The sequence below is a fragment of the Cavia porcellus genome, unplaced genomic scaffold (genome assembly GCF_034190915.1).
Source record: "Cavia porcellus strain 051 isolate PalLab524CR breed Dunkin Hartley unplaced genomic scaffold, mCavPor4.1 scaffold_2, whole genome shotgun sequence".
Classification (NCBI taxonomy): domain Eukaryota; kingdom Metazoa; phylum Chordata; class Mammalia; order Rodentia; family Caviidae; genus Cavia; species Cavia porcellus.
The window spans coordinates 7,808,442-7,825,989 of record NW_026947485.1 but is presented as its reverse complement, the minus strand read 5'-3'; the positions used below and the strand labels follow the sequence as shown (position 1 = coordinate 7,825,989).

At 46.0% G+C, this 17,548-nt stretch overlaps 2 protein-coding genes across 8 annotated transcripts in view; one reads left to right on the top strand and one right to left on the bottom strand.

Moving 5' to 3' along the window:
- Positions 1–1,890: 1,890 nt before the first annotated feature.
- On the bottom strand, positions 1,891–5,301 carry Tmem60 (transmembrane protein 60). Its single transcript, XM_005003640.4, has 2 exons — positions 5,093–5,301; positions 1,891–2,590 (listed from the first exon to the last, which is right to left on the bottom strand). Exon 2 carries the CDS (start codon positions 2,538–2,540, stop codon positions 2,139–2,141), a length of 402 nt encoding a protein of 133 aa, XP_005003697.1. The 5' UTR covers positions 2,541–2,590; positions 5,093–5,301; the 3' UTR covers positions 1,891–2,138.
- The window catches only part of Phtf2 (putative homeodomain transcription factor 2), a 95,936-nt gene continuing 82,337 nt past the window's right edge, over positions 3,950–17,548 (top strand). For 4 of the 7 annotated variants that reach the window (XR_010043643.1, XM_063237576.1, XM_063237567.1 and 1 more), the window contains exons 1-2: positions 5,648–5,797; positions 7,886–8,012. The gene's annotated coding sequence lies outside the window, so the exon portion shown is untranslated. Of the gene's footprint in view, positions 4,087–5,642; positions 5,798–7,881; positions 8,013–17,548 lie in introns of those variants that run through there. The other 3 variants (XM_063237575.1, XM_063237574.1, XM_063237573.1) reach the window with 3 other exon arrangements.

The window sequence follows — 17,548 nt, the reverse complement described above, 5'->3', positions numbered from 1 at the left end:
GACTCAACTGTGGGCATTAGCATGGTAATACAGCAAATTTAAGAGTTCTGCTTTTGGAGCCTGGGATATAGCTCAGCGGCACAGCTTCTTGCCTGGCAAGTGTCAGGTTGAGTTTGATCCCACTACCCCCCCCAAAAAAAAAAGAAAGTTAGTTCTATTTTTTTACAACCCAAATGCATGTTAATATTGATCCCGATGCATGAACAGGTTGGTTACTGTGTTGCCTTTTACATATAATTCTTAGGCATTTTCTCTTTGTTGAGAGAAGGGGAGGAAGAGACCTGCTTTTTCTTAGTCTCACTGATTTTTGCTTTTGCTTGTTTTCCGTCCTAGTCAGGGGTCAGCAAACTACTTCCCATATCCCCTGTCTAGCCCCCCACCTGCTTTGTGTGGTAAGGCAAGAAATTTTGACAATTTTAAATGATCAAAAAAACAATCAGAAGAATATTGTGTGATATGAAAGAGTAGGTGACATTTAAGTTTCACGTTCATTAAATTTTGGTGTGTGGCTGCTGTCTCTGCCACAGGGGCTGAATTCTGGACCGGAACCCTACATTCCACGTGTCCCCCGACAGAAATGTCTTACAAACTCCTGGCTGGCTGTTTACTCTGGGCCAGGGCCTCTTTTCATTTCCCCAGAAGGGCTTGCTGTTAGATAATACTTTCACCTGAACTACAGAGATGAAAGGATTATTTTGAATTTACCTAATATATTCCAGAGACCAAACAGCTTGGCTCTCTCTGAATTAGGAATATCTGTTCCCATCTAGAACAGTTCCAGATATATCTGAAATTCTATTTTCAGATACCCAAAACACTTCAATGTTAATTATAAGAACATATTTGCAATTGATTTTTATTTAGCTTAGTTCTTAGTTTTAAAAGTTGAACAAGAATTTAAGCTGTCTTAATTTGTGGTGCTTGAAACTTAACGTGTTTGTAAAGGAGAAAGAGCCCAGAATTATATACTAAAATAATCTGCATTAGCAGCCAAAAACTGAGCTGTTAAAAGCAGAACATGGTGCCACTTTAGATTTCCTGGAGTTGACTGTGAAGGCCATCCAAAGCAAGCATCATCATCCTGCTTTAGCCAGCATCCCCTTTAGGGTTCGAGGCCATCTTTACTTCCGTGGAGTTGGTCACGGACCCCACTAGGGTGCCGACACTTCTCAAAGCGGGACACCTCTCACAGTGAAGGGGGCTGACAACAGGCAGGATCTGGGCCTGCTCGGAGGAATGAGGATGAAGGCCCTGCTTTAGGAATAGTCCGTGCTCACTCATCTGTCCCAAACAGAAAGAGGAGCGTACAGTGACTTAGCACAGATAAAAATAACCAAGGTTTTCCTTCATAGCTTACAAGCATACACAGCCATTTACTTTGGTCATTAACAGAGCATGATATATTCAACTTCTATGCAAGTATGTAGATTAAAGGTTTTGAGATTTTTTAAAAATATGAGCATGCGCTAAGCATTTATTAACTTGTTGCTAAGCAAACTAGTGAGTAACTGTAGTTCAAGAGCATATGAGTAGGGACTAAAATCAGGTTGGAATAAGATTGGTATGTTAGATAAACTGGTTGATGTACTGCAGGGAAATAAAGTAGTAATCTTCAGGGTTACCTTCTGTACTAGACCAATGGGATACGGTCTTGCCAGGCAGTTACCCTTGTTGAGATCCCCTGCCTCAGCCTCCCAAGTACGGGGATGACAGGTTCGCCACCACACTCAGGTAGAATAAAGGCTTTATACTTTAACTGTTGAGCATGAATGGGGAGTATGTATATGGTCCAACTCCCCACAATGAATATAATCATTATGCACTGAAAACATACTAATAAAATTTTAAAAATATACATACAACAGATTATTCACAAGTCATGTGGAAAAATAAGGTCAAAAACAAACTTTATTTACAGAGTGATAATAAAGATATCCATAAGCTGAGTAATTCAGCTTTGCTTTGATTAGAAGTCTATGATTCACCGACCTTATTGCATGGAATCAGAAGATCGCTGCTGCATGCGTTATTTCCCGCCAGGTCTCGGGCCTTCTAGCAGCTCCCTTTAAAGGTCTGGAACATTTTAATAATCACTTGTTGCAGAGCAGCAGACACAAAATGAGCTCTGTATGCAGACTTCAGTCTCTCACAAAAAAGACGTTATAGCCCAGTTCCGTCAGCGCCCCAGCCAGTAGGGCCCACAAAGGGATGAAGACGTAGGACAGGTTCATAGTTGTAAACTGCTCCAGCCTGGCACACAGGGCGAGGCAGAAGGCTAACTTGAGTAACATGGCGATGAGGTACCAGGCTTTCTTCTTAATGTTGTGGGACCCATGGCGAGGGTCGAAGCCAGACTTGCACCGGCCGGCCATTTTCACGATCAGCATGACGAGGAGGATGGTGTCGAATATCCAGACCGGAATGAATATGAGGAACCAGTTCCAGGGCGCCTTCTCATCCAGTTTCAACACCAGCATGATCAGGAAGAGCAAGGTGAAGAGCCAGGTGAGCAGCACCCTCTGGGCCAGGGACATTCTCATTTACACAGCTGGGAGAGGCCGCTGCAGGGTCCGAAGTGGGGCAGCACTCCCTACGAGGACAAGAAAGGGTTGTCTGGGTGCGGGTCCGAAGGGAGCCTGCAAACCTGGCTCCCTTCCCACTAGACCCTCTAGTTCTGAACACACCACATCACCTCTCCTTTAGAAACTTCTAAAATCCGGAGCAATGACCGCCAACAGAGCCATCGTTTCTTACAGCCCGTGGCTAAGGGTAAGCACACTAGGAACCAGGTCCCGAGGAGCCTGTTTCTTTAGAGCTAAGCCCAGAAACTCAGGACCTTATTCTGCTCCTCGGGATATTCTTCACCTCTCTATTCAGGAGCAAAACTTGAGCTTTTCATTCCATTTCAAGGGGTACCAAGATAAAGTGAAGTCAAAGCAGTAAGAGGGAAGGAGGTAGTACGTATCTAGTAGAGAGTTTTCTTTTTTGGGTCTTTGTCAATACAGGATCTTACTATGTGGTTTAGACTGGACTTGAATTCACTAATAGCTGAGGCTGACCTAAAACTCTCAGAAGTCCTCCTGCCTCGGCCTCCCAAGTGTCTGGATCACAAGTGTGCACCAGCATGCCTGGTGAGAAGAAGGTTTTATAAGGTAGAAATGGTTCATAAAAACTAAGAACATTAAGCAATCATCAGGCAGAATTAAGATTGTGAAGTGGTCACCGGGCTATATAATATACGATGGCATTATATTTGCATTTAGTTTATATTGTACATTTAGTTAATTCTCTGGTATTTTCTTGTTAAAACAGACCACCTAAAAACTTGATACATATTGCAAGTATCTGATGGTAAGTTTTTCAATAATCAAGGCATGACTTATATCACTGTTCTGCCTCACTGACCTAGCCTTTTGCCTTGCAGGAAAAGCACACAACTCACTACTGATTTAGGATAGGTAAAAGGTAGTCATATTTGGAAGATCTCATAACTACTCAGTTTGCCTTTCTAGAATATTTACTATTTCAGTTTTTTCATTTCTAAAAGCATTAAACGAATTGATAAAACCTTGGAATTCTGATTGAGACTGCATTAACTTACAACACCTAGGATATTTTATCTATAATTTTTTATATATAAATAATATTTTATACATAAAATGTAGTATTTTATGTATAAAATAAAATATACATAAGCGTCTGTAGACGCTTACAGTGTGGTACTATTGTAGTCAGGTTTTCAGACCAGTCCTGTGACCACCTGGAATAAGGGCAGGTAGGACGCAAAAGAACGGAGGAGCCAGACTGCCCTCAGGTGGGTGAGGCGTTAACAGGAGATAACAAAATGCAGACAGCTGAGAACATTTTATTCCCTCCAGCTATTTGGAGAAGAGACGAAAGATAAGACGCTGAGCGTGAGAAAAGGATCTTCAGACATTTTTAGGAAAGGAGGAATTTAAGTACTGTAGATCCCGCTGGGAGAAGTATGCTCCTGGGAAAGGACAGGCGACGAAAGAGGACTCTGGCTGGAAAGCAAAGATAAGGTGCTAGGGGTGGGTGATAGGAGAACAGAAGAGATGCAAAAAGGTAAGAAACAAGGAAAATCTAAAGAGCCTGGCGAGGTGACTCGCGCGCCCGCTGTTCTTTTGGGAGACTCCGGATTTGTGGATGCACAAGGCGTGGGTGCGGCGGACAGCGCAGGCCCCTTTGTTCCCGGAGCCTAGGGGTGAGCGTCCCCCTCCCTTTCCCTTTGGCCGCCGCCTCGCCCGGCAGCCTCCACCGGAGCAGGCGACAGCTCCACCGCTCTCCTGGGGGTACCAGGACGCGAGAGTGTGAACTCGGGAGGAGAGGCAGAGATTTGCGCTGACCGATACCTAAATGACGCTGCACTGACTGATCTCCAATCTGGTCGTTCGCGAATCCCTCTAGGAAGCGTGCAGATAAGGCACGTACTTCAACATAACTTGCCTGCCGCTGCATGAGGCAAGCTTCTTTTTCTTTTTCTCGTCGGCCGGGAGGCAGCCCTAACTACAGACTTAGGACAGGAGGTGGAAGGATGCAAAGGACAGAATCCTCCCGTGGCCACCGCTTTATAACGTGGGCGGCCACGAATGTCTCGCGCACTTGCAAGCAGCCCCTCTCCAGCGGGGAGCTCCCCGCTGGGGCCCGGAACGATGCCGGCGGGACCGTAGGAGTGTTCATCCTGCACCGCACTCTCCTTAACTTAAAAAGCAGAGCGCGCGCACGGTCCCCTCCCGAGGTCCCGCAGGCCAGGGAGCTCCGCGCTCTGAGGCCTCTGCACCGCGCCGCCCCTGCCCCGAGGGCCCTCCGGATAATGACGGCCTCCGACGGCCGCTGCAGTCGCCAGGCCGGCCAGCGTCCCGCTTCCCAGGCGGCCGGTCGGGCCTAGCGGCCCCCGGCTTCAGGCCGTCCCTCAAGCCTCCGGGCCTTCGTTGGCTCGCGCGGACCGTCCGGCTCCCCACGGGCGGTCAGCCGGCCTCAGGCGTTCCGCAGCCCCGGCCGGGCAGGTGGGGCGGGGCGGGGCGGGGCGCGGCGGCCGCTCTGTCCCGGGGAGGCCAGCGCCCAGACTCACCTGGCAGCGCTGCTGGCCGGAGAGCGGGGAGGGTCGCGAAGATGAGGGAACGCGCCAGTTTGGATCCTTGTCCGCCACACTTTCCCCCCCATTCAATCCAGGGCCCGTCACATGATAATTAAGAATAATATTCAGTTCCGCCACTCGGCCGGGCCACGACAGACGTTCTCTCAGCGACAGACACCTCAGGGCCACGCCCACATCCGGGGCCGGGTCGTTCCGCCCCCAGGCCTGGGTATTGGAGAAGTGGACGCCAATCTGAGCGCAGAGTCTTCTTTCCCCATAGTGATTGGACTACGTGGCCGCCAGTTCAAACCAACCGACCTGTCCTCACTTACGATTTAGACAAAAAGGCGGTAATAAAGAACACATTAGGCCCGCCTCTAACTGCTACGGGCTGGGAAGAAAGTCATTCTAAACTGAGCCCCGAGCTTCGGTAGTCCCTCTGGGAGCACAGATGCTAATCTGAATGGCCAGCGCCCCGCCCCGCCCCCAAGACCGCTCCGCCCTCCGTGCCCCGCCCCCTCCGGCCCGCCCACTAGCGCGCGCGGACTGCGGGCTGGGGCGCAGGCTCCGGCGGCCGGGGGCGGGGCGACGCCGTGGAGGGAGCGCGCCCTCCGCAGACTCCCTGAGCTCCTCGGCTCCGGCGGCGGCGTCTCCCGCGCGCACCCAGCCGCCTCCTAGCGGCGCGGCGCCCGCTCCCAGGTAAGAGCGGCTCCGGCCCCGCCGGCGGGTTGCGCGGGAGTCCCCGGGATGGGTCTGCATGGCCGAGGCGGCGGCGGCGGCGGCGGCGGCGGCTGCATGAGGTGGGCGCCGGGCCGCCCCACGCCGCCGCGATCCCTCCTCAGCACCTGCGGCCCGGCCCCGCGCGGCGGGGGCTCTGCCGGGCCGCCGTCTCCGCTGCCTCGGGCGGGGGGAGCGGGGTCGCGCTCACCCCGGGGTGACAGCCGCGTCCTCATTGTCCTGTGGCGCCGCGGCACAAGTTGGCGGTCGCCGCGCCGCCCGGGTTATTTTTAGCCGGCTGCCGAGCAGGGGTGCGGAGAGGCAGGCTGGGCCGTGGCGGGGGTCGGCGTCGGGGTTGGACTGAGCCCCGCGGGCCGAGGCGTCCTGTGCAGGTGGTGGCTTTGTTAGATACATCATGCTCCGTGAGAGGTGACTTTGTGTGTGACACTTTGATTTTGAAGTTTTGGGTTTACTTGCACCCCACATTTTTTCCGTTTTTACCTTCTTCCTCTGAGACTTTGACCGTGTTGTTAGTATTGGATCTTGTGGTTGTTTTTGTGAAAGTTGTGTTGTCAATAACTGGTTAATTTTATTTTTTCCCTTACAGCATTTTTTTTGGAGGAGGGGATACTGGGAATCGAACTCAGGACGTCATGCTTGCCAGGCAGGCACTGTGCCACTGAGCTAGATCCCTGCCCCTCTTACAGCGTTTTAATAGTGGAAGGAAAGTCTGAGAATTTCGAGACTGTGCCCTTTTGCCCAAAGAGCTGTAAGATACCATACCAGTTAAATATCCTAACCTGAGCTGGATTTGGTGATGCACTCCTGTAGTCCCAGCCCTCAGGAGGCAGAGACGGGAAGACTGCCAGGAGTTCGAGGCCAGTCTAGTAGACCCTGTCTCAAAGAAACAAAAACAAAACATAAAATCCTATGTCGCATCGGGAGTACAGTCAGCTAATTTTAAGACAAGGAAATGGGCATGCCTTGTCCTTTGTAGTAGTTCAGCCTTCAGATTCTGGAGGAAAGGGCAGCGGGAGTGCTGGGAAGAATGAGCCATGTCTGGGATCAGAAACAAGATGGTTTGAGGAAAATATTTTGCCCTGGAGATTGCCTGTCACCCACAGGGGCTTGCTGTGTGCGTTGCTCTGGGTGCTAGCGAGTTGGGGTTTATCTGTTCCCCCTTTTTTGTGCTTTCTTGCAGAGTGTGACAGTAAGCAAATCGGGTAGAGTTCATTGGAGACAGGATTCTGGCTCAGACCTCCAAAGTTAGCTTTTTTGAGCTCAAATTGGCATTGGAGAAGTTGGCCCTAAAAGTAAAGAATGTAGCTTGAGGACTTTTTAAATCCCAAGACCTTTCAGCGAGTCCATTGCAAAATTGCAAGACCTTTGTAATGAAATAAAGGCATCACTAGACGGAGCCACAGTGACTTGATGGTGATGTGTCAGAAATGAGCAGTCAGGTATGGCCATGCCACCTGTGTTCATTACAGTCCAGAGGCTGAGGAAGGCGAGAGAGTTGAGGCCAGCCTGGGCTACAAAGTGAGTTCAAGATCAGTCTTAACTACGTACCATGTCCCCGCCTCAAAAAAACAAAAGAAAAAAGGATCAGAAAATAAGTTAAAATTTACACATTATAGTGTTTAACCCTAATCCTATCAGGTAGGGACTTGCTAATTATTGTCCTCATGCTTTGTAGATGAGGTGAATGTGATTCAGGTTAACTCATATTTTTTTTTTTTTGGTACCAGGGATGGAACTCATGACCTCAGGCGCATACACTGCTGAGCTAAATCCCCAGCCCAACTCATTTGTTCTTGATTTCAGTATTTTATTTGGTGGCTTTGATATAGGACCTCCAGACGATACAGAGGCAGTTAATGTAACTCTTACCCTGCTAGATGAATTCTTGTTTCCCAAAGTCAAGAATGAATTCTAAGGAACAGCAAAGGTTAAAAGTGGGAAGATTTACTAGGGAAAAGGAATGTCATCTCCTGAGAGACAGGAGTCCTGAGTGGGTTGCCAAAGAGCCCACTTCTCAAAGGAAGTTTTTTTTTTTTCTTTTTGAGACAGGGTCTCTGTGCTGTTCAGGCTGGCCTCGAGCTCACTTTGTAGCACAGCCTCTCGAGTGCTGGGATTACAGGCCTGTGACACCATGCGCAGCTTTTCTCAAAGGAAATTTTATAGAGCAAATCAGTAGGTGAGTACAACAATTATGATCAGCCAATAACATTACAAATATAGTTACTAAGGTAATACCTGTAGAATTGAAAGCAGGTCATGTAGTAATGTACATGGATGACATCATTAACCTTGATTGATGATCTGTAGTCTGAGTCTTGTCCTTAGTTTTAGTAGTGCTTATGTGTGGGAGAGGATAGCCAAACCTTAATAAGCTAATGGTTTATTCTGGTAATGGGATTGAACTCAGGACATCAGGTGCTGTGCTGTTGAGCTATATCCCCAGCCCACCCAGCCAGAGTTCTGATGTGTTCTTGTCTTCTGCACTGACTCCCTCTAGGTCCCAGCCCTGTCTGACTGCCTATAGTATTTCTAAGTTAGCTGTCTATAAGAGTCACATCCAGCCGGTTTAATTTCAGAGCCTGCATTCCATGCCATTTTGCTTTACCATTGCACAGTAAAACTTGCTTCTTAGAGATTTGGCTGGTGATAGAATTTTTCGGTGCAGAAGGGAACCATCTGATAGGATTTTGGCATGGTTGAAAAGATAAAAAGTATGAAATATAAATGACCTTCATTTTAAGAATGTGGGGAGAGACCCCCTGACCCTCCGGGGTCTGGCATTCTCTATGGGGTCTGGCATTGTTTCTGCCAGACACGTGGTGTGGGGGCATACACGTAGTTTAGGTTTGGGATGGTGCCTAGGGGGCATTAGTGATGCACAGGTAGCCCATTGGTATTGATTTCGAGCCACAGGTAAATTCCTAGGGGCGGAGAAGATAGAGCCCCTTGGTTCCACCTCCGGCTACAGTGGGGCCAAAACCTTTCAGCCGGAAGAGACTAATCAGTTACATAATGCTGCAAAACCATAAACTGAATCTAGTATTGTACCGATTCAGTAGTAACACTTTCAGATCATTTTATAACGATGTCAAGTGTTGCTGAGGGTATAGGGATGGAATCACTCTTTTTGAGGAGATTCTCTTTAGGGGCAGAGAGAGAGAGACAGACAGATTGGACCAAATTATAATACAGTGCATACCAAAAGAGAGTATTGTAGCACCTGTGGTTTCACTGAAAGATAATTCAAAGTGTAGACACAGATTTGTTTGGCTTTTGAGGCAATTTCACGGTGTAGTTGAGGCTGGCTCAGCGATCCTCCTGCCTCATCCTCCCAAGGGCTGGGATTATAAGTGTGCATCTCCTTTGGACTATTATCCTTTTCTCTAAACAGATGAGGAAGTGATTTAGCACGGTGCCTGGGCTACCACACCCTGCTAGACACTGTGGTTTAGAATGCTGATGGGCTTTGTGACTTTCAGATGCTGAATCTCTCAGTGTCAGTTTCCTTATCTGGTGGGGGGAGGGTAAAGCTTCAAAGGCGATCCAGACCTATGATCCCACCCTGGGAAGGATGAGGCAGGAGGCTCACAGTGAGTCATAGGCCAGCCTGAGGAAAAACAAAAACTGTTTCTGAAGATGGTCTTTAAATAGATAGTTTATATAAAAGTGGCTGGGCAAATTGACTACTACCCAGTATTGGTGGTTAGAGATTACATTCTTAAATACTAAAATTACAGAAGCAGATTGCCTTTTGGTACATTTTTATATACTATTTACCATTTGGTCCTTATTTTCCAAATGCTGATTCAGTCTCTTATTTACACATGTGTAGGTCCAGCTAAGCAGTTGATTCATGGCTGTATTGACATAGTCCATCCTAAGCTGCAGCAGGACTGTCACCCTTAACCTCTCTGCCTGCTTTGTAGTCCCGCAGGTCCAACCTTGCAAACTTTGCTTTGTGTGGATGGTAACTATGTCCTCTTAACCCCGGCTGGAATACAGCAGAATGTTTAAAATTGGGACTTCCCTTGCAAAATCTGAGAAGTAGTTTCACACTTTATTTTACCTCCCTCTCAGCTTAGCATCCAGCATACAGTTCGCCATACATACATCTGTCAAATGTGTAAGTGTGAATCCTCACTTGATGGCCAGAGTCAGACGATTTTGAAAATATTACATGACTGCTATGTTTTTTGTGCAGCTTGTCAGCCTAATACAATTGCTAGACGAAGGTACACTTTCAGATGAGAGCAACTGGCCGCTTCCTCGAATAGGAAGCTTTTGAGCGCAAGGAAAGAAAGAAAGAAAATATGCTGGATTTCACTCTGAGTAATATGTCGGAACTGTGCAGGAAATGGCTGTGGTTGAAGTACTACCTGATAATCATAGCATGATTAAATTTGACATTTAATGAGAGGAAGTTAAAGACAAAATGCGTAGTGTGCAGCTTTCCAGTTATAGAACCAGTAGGGAAAAGGGGCCGTTCAGTTTATAGAAATTTCACAGGTGTGGAAGGTACTGATATTTGTGGCATGCATAATGTTACTTTAGTAGAATGTTCACAAACGGATCTGTCACAGATAGCAAAACAGTGTATGAAGGTACATGGCACAGGTTTCAGTGCCCTGTAGAGCTAGCTCAAGTCCCAGCTGGACCATCTGCTGTGAAGTGACTTTGGGAATTTCCCCCCTGCCCCGCAAGGGTCTTACTCTGTGGCTCAGGTTGGCCTCAAAATCAGTTGTAGCCATGGCTGGCCTGGAACTGGCTGCAGTCCTCTGGCTTCTCTGGTTGCAGGTGTGTACTGCCACACCTGGCTTTTAAAAACTTTGAGAGCTAGATTCTCACAGAATTGCCCAGAGTGGGCTCCAGCCAGTCCTCTTGCCTCCCCCTCCCGGAGTCCTGGGATTACAGGTGTGTGCAACTTTGGTTTGTAGGAAGGATTTTACCTACGAGTTGTTTTTTAGTGAATAAAGAGCTGTTCGGTTCATTTCTTCTTGAGTTAGCATTGAATGTATCTCTGAAGGGATTTTTCATCTAATTTATGAGATCCATTGGCATACAGTTATTTATAATCTTATTATTTTAATGTCTGTAAGATCTGTAGTTATATCCCTACTCATTTCTAACCCAAAATTTGCATCATTTTTGGTTTTTTCATCTGTTTAGTCTGGCTAGAGTTTACTTTGTTTTTGATTTTAAAGAACCAGTTTTTAGCCAGGCATGGTGGTATAATCGCAGCACTTGGGCTAAGGCAAGAGGGTCACTGCAAGTTTGAGACCAGCCTGAATTACAAAGTGAGCCCAAGGCCAGCCTCAACTGTGTAGTGAGACCCTGCCTCAAAAAGACAAAAAACAAAAACCAAAACCAAAAAAACCCCACAAAAAAATCAGCTTTTGGTTTTCTCTATTGATTTTCTGTTCTGTTTCTCTAAATTCTATTTTTATTACTTCCTTTCTATTTACATTTTATTTGCCCTTAATTTACTAGTTTGTTAAGGTGGAAATTTAGCTCCTTGATTTAAAACCTTTATTCTCCTCTAAGGAAAGTAATTAATGCTATAAAATTTCCTTAACTAACCAGGCACTACCGGTAGTGCACACCTGTGGTCTCAGCACTGAGGAGCCTGAAGTAGGAGAATTGTGTGAGTTCACGGCCAGACTGGGCTGCATGTGAGACCCTGTCTCAACAAACAAACAAACAAACAAACATGTCCCTTACACAGTACTTTGTATGCATCCCACAAATGTTTTCATTTTCATTCACGTTCATAATACTTGCCTTTTTTCCTTTGTGATTTTTTTCGACTCCTTTGGTTAATTAGAGCATGAGTTTCTTTTTGTGTATTCTCTCTCTCTCTCTCTTTTTTTTTAAAGTCAGGGTCTAGCAATCTAGTCCAGACTGGCCTTGAACTCACTATTTAGCCTGGGCTGGCCTTGAACTGGCAGTAACCCTCCTGCCTCAGCCTCCTATAAGTTCTAATACTTGGGATTTTTCAGATCTTTCGGTTGCTGATCTCTAATTTAAATTCACTGTGGTCGAAGACTATACATTATGTGAATTGAGACATTTTAAATGATTTGTGGTCCTAAATATGGTGTGCTTTTAAATGATTTATGAGCACTGGAAAAGACTGCTGTACCAAGTTGATCACCTAGCGCCTGTCTTATATATCCTTGCTATTTTCTGTCTGCTTATTCCATGACTTTTTGAGAGAAGGGTATAAAAATCTATAACTGTGAACTTGCTAGCTTTTTTCCTTGCAGTTTGTCAGTTTTTGCCTTGTACGTTTTGAAGGTTAGTCTGTTATTGAGGCTTTTATAATCTTTTAATGAATTGCATTTATTAGTGTGAAATTTCCTTCATTTTCCTGATAATATAGTGTTTTCCTTTGATTAGTATTAGCATTGTGTTTTGCTTTTTTTTTTTTTTTTTTTTTGTCTTTTTCATTTTTATCGGTACCAAGGATCGAACTCACAACCGCCTGCTTGCAAGGCAGGTGCTTATGCCGCTGAGCTAAATCCCCAGCCCCCGTGTTTTGCTTTTAATCTAGTTTATATTTATAGTCAAATGGGTTTCTGATAGTATGTAGTTAGTTTTTGCTCTTCTTGGTCCAGTTTTCTATTTATTTATTGACTGACTGACTGATTGGTTGAGACAGGGTCTCACTATGTAGTTTAGGCTGGCTTTGAACTCACTGTGTAGCCCAAGCTGGCCTTGAACTCACAGCAACCCTCTTGCCTCAGCCTTCCCAACGCTGGGATTACGGCATGCACCACCAGGCCCAGCTTAGCTTCCCTTTTAATTTGTACCATTTAATTTAATGTGAGTACTGATATTGTTTGGTCTGAATCTGTCGTCTTGCTGTCGTCCCCTCTGTTCTTTTTTGCTTCCTTTGGGTTGTTTTTTTATCACTCCATTTTGTATCCTTTTTTGGCTTATCTCTGTGTGTCTGTTTGTTCCTCAGTACTGTAGCGGCTTGCACTCACTTAACTCCTCAGAGCCTGACTTGGGGTGAAATAACACCGTGTGTGTTAGCAGTGTACTTTTATGCCTGTAACACTGTTTTCCTGCTCTCAGACTCTGTGCTGCGGTCAGACCTTTTAGTACTGCGTGTGTTAGAAAGCCCGTGGCGCAGTATTGATTCTTTTAGCTTTAAACAGTCAGTTTCCTTTTAAGGGGATTGAAAAATAACTGAGAAGAAGAGACTCTAAATGTACCCACCTGCTTATGTTTGAAAGCTGTGCTCCCTGGATGGAGGTTTCCTGCTGCTGTCGTGTTCCTTCTGCCTGAGGACTTCCTTGAAACCTTTGTCATGGTGCTGAGCTACTGCTGCTGAGTTAGTTCATCTGCTTTCCTATGCTGGAAAACTTTATTTTTGAAATGTGCCTTCACCGCCATAGACCCGTGAGTTGTTTTTTCAGGTCTTTGAAGATACTGCGCCCCTGTTATCTCCATATGAAGTATCTGTGTTCTCTAGCTGGCGTTAATTTTCTCTCGTTACCTCTGGTTTTACGCACTTGGTATAGTTTAGGTTTCTCATACTTGAGTCTTGTTAAATGTCTTGGATCTGGGGCTTTATCTTTTTCATCAGTTCATGGAAGACTGTGGTCATTATTTAATTTTTCTGTCGGCTTTTTCTCCTTTTATTCTAGTACTCCAGTTACACGTATGTTAGGCCACTTGATCACGGCCTTCAGCTAACCAAATGCTATGTTTATTGCTCTTTTTTCTGGTTCTGGGAATCGAACTCAGGACTTTGCTCTTTTCAGGCAGGCACTGAGCTAAATCCCCGGCCTGGCCCTTTTTTAAAGTCTTATTTTTCTCCTTCCTGTTTTCATTTTGTGTATTCTTTATTGCTGTCCCTCAAGTTTACTGACCTTTTCTGCTGGATTCTGATCTGCTCTTACTCTCATCCAGTATATTTCAGTCAAACTCTTTAAGTCTGTTACATTGGTATAAAACAGATCTCTGGGACTTTTTCATCTCTACTTGCTACACTCTGTATGAACTAAGTATCAAGGCTTCTTTTCCCTTCCAGTCCCTGGCAACAGCCCTCTCAACCTACTGCCTGTGTGACTGTCTCTGAAATTCTAGGTTCCTCATACAAGTGAAATTATACAGTCTGTTTTTTATGACTGGCTCGTTTCATGTGATGGGACTCAAGATGCATCTATGTTGTACCATGTTACAGGATTTCCTTTCTGTGTTTAGGCTGAGTAGCAGATGCTGTGTTGTGCGTACTCCATTTCGTCGGTCCATTCATCTGTGGTGGACTTGGATTGCTTCCACCCCTTAGCGATTGTCAATTGTGCTGCTGTGAACATGGGTACAGATACTTCTTTGCACCCTGCTTTCGGTTCTTTTGGCTGTGTTCCCTGAAATGTAATTGCTAGATCATATGATAATTTTGTTTTGAATTTTTTGTGGAACTTCCATACTGTTTTCAAAAAGTAGGTGTAGTATTTGCAATTTTACCTCCAGTTAACAAGGAAAATAAGTATTTTAAGACTGAATTAACACTTCTGTTATTTTTCATATAATCTCAGACTTTAAAAAGCTGCAAGAATAATACAGGTAATTCCTCTATACCCTTCACTAGATTACTCAAATAATAAATTTTACTTTAGTTTGGTCTTTTCTTTTTCTGCCTGTCTATATACATACATAAGTACATATATAGTACTTTATTCCTGATTTAAGTCTTAATATTCCTTTACATACATGGATTTTTATTCCCGTAAAACAAGACATCCTCATTTTTGACTTTTAGTTTGTTGTGTTGTGATCAGAAAATACACTTGAAATGACTTCAGGTTTTTTTTTTTTTTTTTTTTTTTGTCTTTTTCCTTTTTATTAGTACCGGGGATCGAACTCACAACTGCCTGCTTGCAAGGCAGGTGCTTATGCCACTGAGCTAAATCTCCACCCCCATGACTTCAGGTTTTTAAAAATTTATTGAGTCTTGGTTTGTGGCCTGTCGTTTGCTGTCCTCTGAAGAGCGTTTTGTCTGCTGCTGGTGAGGTGTGTGCATTTATTTGGCAGCTGTGGGGTGCTATGCTCTGCAGATGGCTGTTGGGTCTGTTAGGTCTCCGGTGCAGTTTAACTGGTTTCTGCTTGGATTTCTGTCATGATGATCTGTCGATTGCTGGGAGTGGGATCATCAGGTCCTCAGCTGCCACTGTTGCAGAGTCCATCTCCTCCTGTAATGACCTTCCGTGTCCGTTTTTAACGCCTTGGATATATGGCTGCCCCTGAGTTCTTTTGACTTCCGTTTGCATGAAATGGTTTATTCAATCCCTTCACTTTCAGTCTGTCTGTCCTTAGCGGTGGAGTCTGGAAACGTACAGTCAGATCTTGTTTTTTAATCCATTTAGTCACTTTAAGTGGAGAATTCCATCTATATACATCCAAGATAATTACTGATAGCTAAGGTCTTCCTGCAGATGTTACATAACTTCTAATTTTGTTCTGGTTTCTTATTCTTTCTACAGTCCTCCTTTGCAGCTAGAATTCGTTCTCCTAGTGTGCTTTGCTCCCTTGCTTACTAGTTTTGGTTTGTCTGCTATAGATTTGTTTTATTATTATTATAAAGCTTGTAAAAGATACGCTTTTACTCTAATAAGTTATTTTGAAATGACAGCAACTTAAGATGATCATAAAGATGAGAACAGAAACAAAAAGAGAAGGTATACTAACACAAATACTAGAAGATATACTAAGTACACTTATTCCTCCTTGTGTACTCTATTCTGCCTCATTTTGAAGTTTTGCTATCCTACTTTAGACCTTCCTGTGTTGTCTGTCTCATAACATATCAATGTAGCTTTATTTTTAGTTGTTTTTTAGCCTTCATGTTAGAGATATAAATGGTTTATGCACTCACCATGCTTATTCTTAGAGCATTCTGGATTTGTGTAATTACATTTACCAGCTCATTCTCCTCTAATAACTCAGTACAATGCTCAAAAGAGAAAATTATCATTAATACTGTTTTCTAGCTCTCACATACTCATAGTCTCCAATTATCATGGTTGGTTGGTTTGTTTTGAGACAGGATCTCGCCCTATAGTTCAGGCTGACCTTAAACTCACTGTGTAGCTCAGGCTGGCCTTGAACTTGCAGCAATCCCCCTGCCTCTGCCTCCTGAGTGCTGGGAATATAGACATGCATCATCAGGCCTGGGTAGTAGTATTTTGTATAGCAAAAAAGCCAGGATTGCATACTTCCTTTAGTCATGCCTCTAGTTTCTTTTACACTGGAGCAGTTCTAAGCTTGTGTTTGTATTTGCAGATACTGACATATGTTAGATGTAGGGCCCTTTGTTGTCTTCTGTGGGTTCTAGGGATTGAATCCAGGTCCTTTGCACTGAGCTGTGTTCTCAGCCCCTTTTAAAATGTTCGTTTTGAGACCTCTTGCCTGTGTAGTCCAATGCCAGGAGCTGGATTTTTTTCTGAAGAGGAGGTAGCCTAGATGGTGAAGGCTCAGGCACCTTGAGCAGCCTTCTTAGAGCTTCCCATGGCAGAGGCAGGCAGTCTAGCCTTCGGTAGTAACATTGTATCCATTCGCAGAGACACCCTGCAGGATCCCAGGGACAGAGTCAGCCCTCTGTGCTGACACTGAAAAACAAGCTTGTCCTCTTAAAGCTGCCGTGGCTGCTGCTGCTGCTCGGTCCCCTCCTCTGGAGAGCTTTGAGGAACCTGGACCACCAAGCCCTGAAACTTGCATTGATTTTACGGGGTAACTTGGGTTATGTTCTTTGTCTTGCCTGCTCCTTTATCAAATCTGCTGGGTTCGTGGGTTCCTGGGTTGAGGCGACACAGCCCGCAGCAGGTAAGGCTTCCTGGAGGGGCTGGAGTGCGTGGGTGCACCCTCTGCCGTCAGGGCCCAGAGCCCACCTTGGCCTGGCCTGCTTGGCCCAGCTCGATGCCTACTGGTGGACGGGAGGTAGAGGGCGGCAGGTTTGCGGGAAGGGAAAGACAGGGAGGCTGGAAGGCTGCAGTCAGCGTCCCCGGGGCCTGCCACACTCTCATCCTGCACGGCCGGACATCCTGAGAGGTTCTCAAGGGCTGAGGTGAGTTTGTCGCATTATGTTGGTGCTGGGGACTGAACCAAGGACTTCATGCCTGCTAGGCAGTGGACATAGACGTTTCCTAAATGGGACGGGAATCACGGGGACAGGGGAGAGGACAGGGGAGAGGAAAGCGTGAAGAAGTGTGGTGCGCGTGTGCAACTCCCACAGGGAGTCCTCATCAGGTACTGCGGGTGCGTGCTGTAAGGGGGAGGGAGAGAGCCGCTTCCCTGACTGGGGAACGCGCGCGTGCACACACACACGCACTTGCACACACACACCTATGTGATCTTTTTTTTTAAATGCAGAAAGTGTGGAGACTCTTGCAGTGGTGCCGAGAGCGGAGATTTGAGCAGTCAGGTGTCTGGCGGGGGCACAGCCTGGGCTGCAGGAATTCACCTCTGTCTTCTGAGCCCTTGCTCAGCAGTGCAGCATCTGCCGGTGGGAGCGCGAGGCCGGGGCTCAATGCCGGTCCTGGTGGACCATCCCTCGGGGCACTGGCGGAGGAGGGGTGTGAGGAGGACGCGGGCATCTTCACCAGTGTCCACCTGGCGATTGCTGCTACGCTTAATGTTATGGAGGGACAGTAAGAAAGGACCTCTGGTTGTTTAGTCTCTTGACTTTATAAAAAGAATTGAAACTGG

What these genes read in the sequence shown, in the direction of transcription:
- Tmem60 (XM_005003640.4), bottom strand. Translation starts at nt 2,540, where the DNA reads ATGAGAATGTCCCTGGCCCAGAGGGTGCTGCTCACCTGGCTCTTCACC.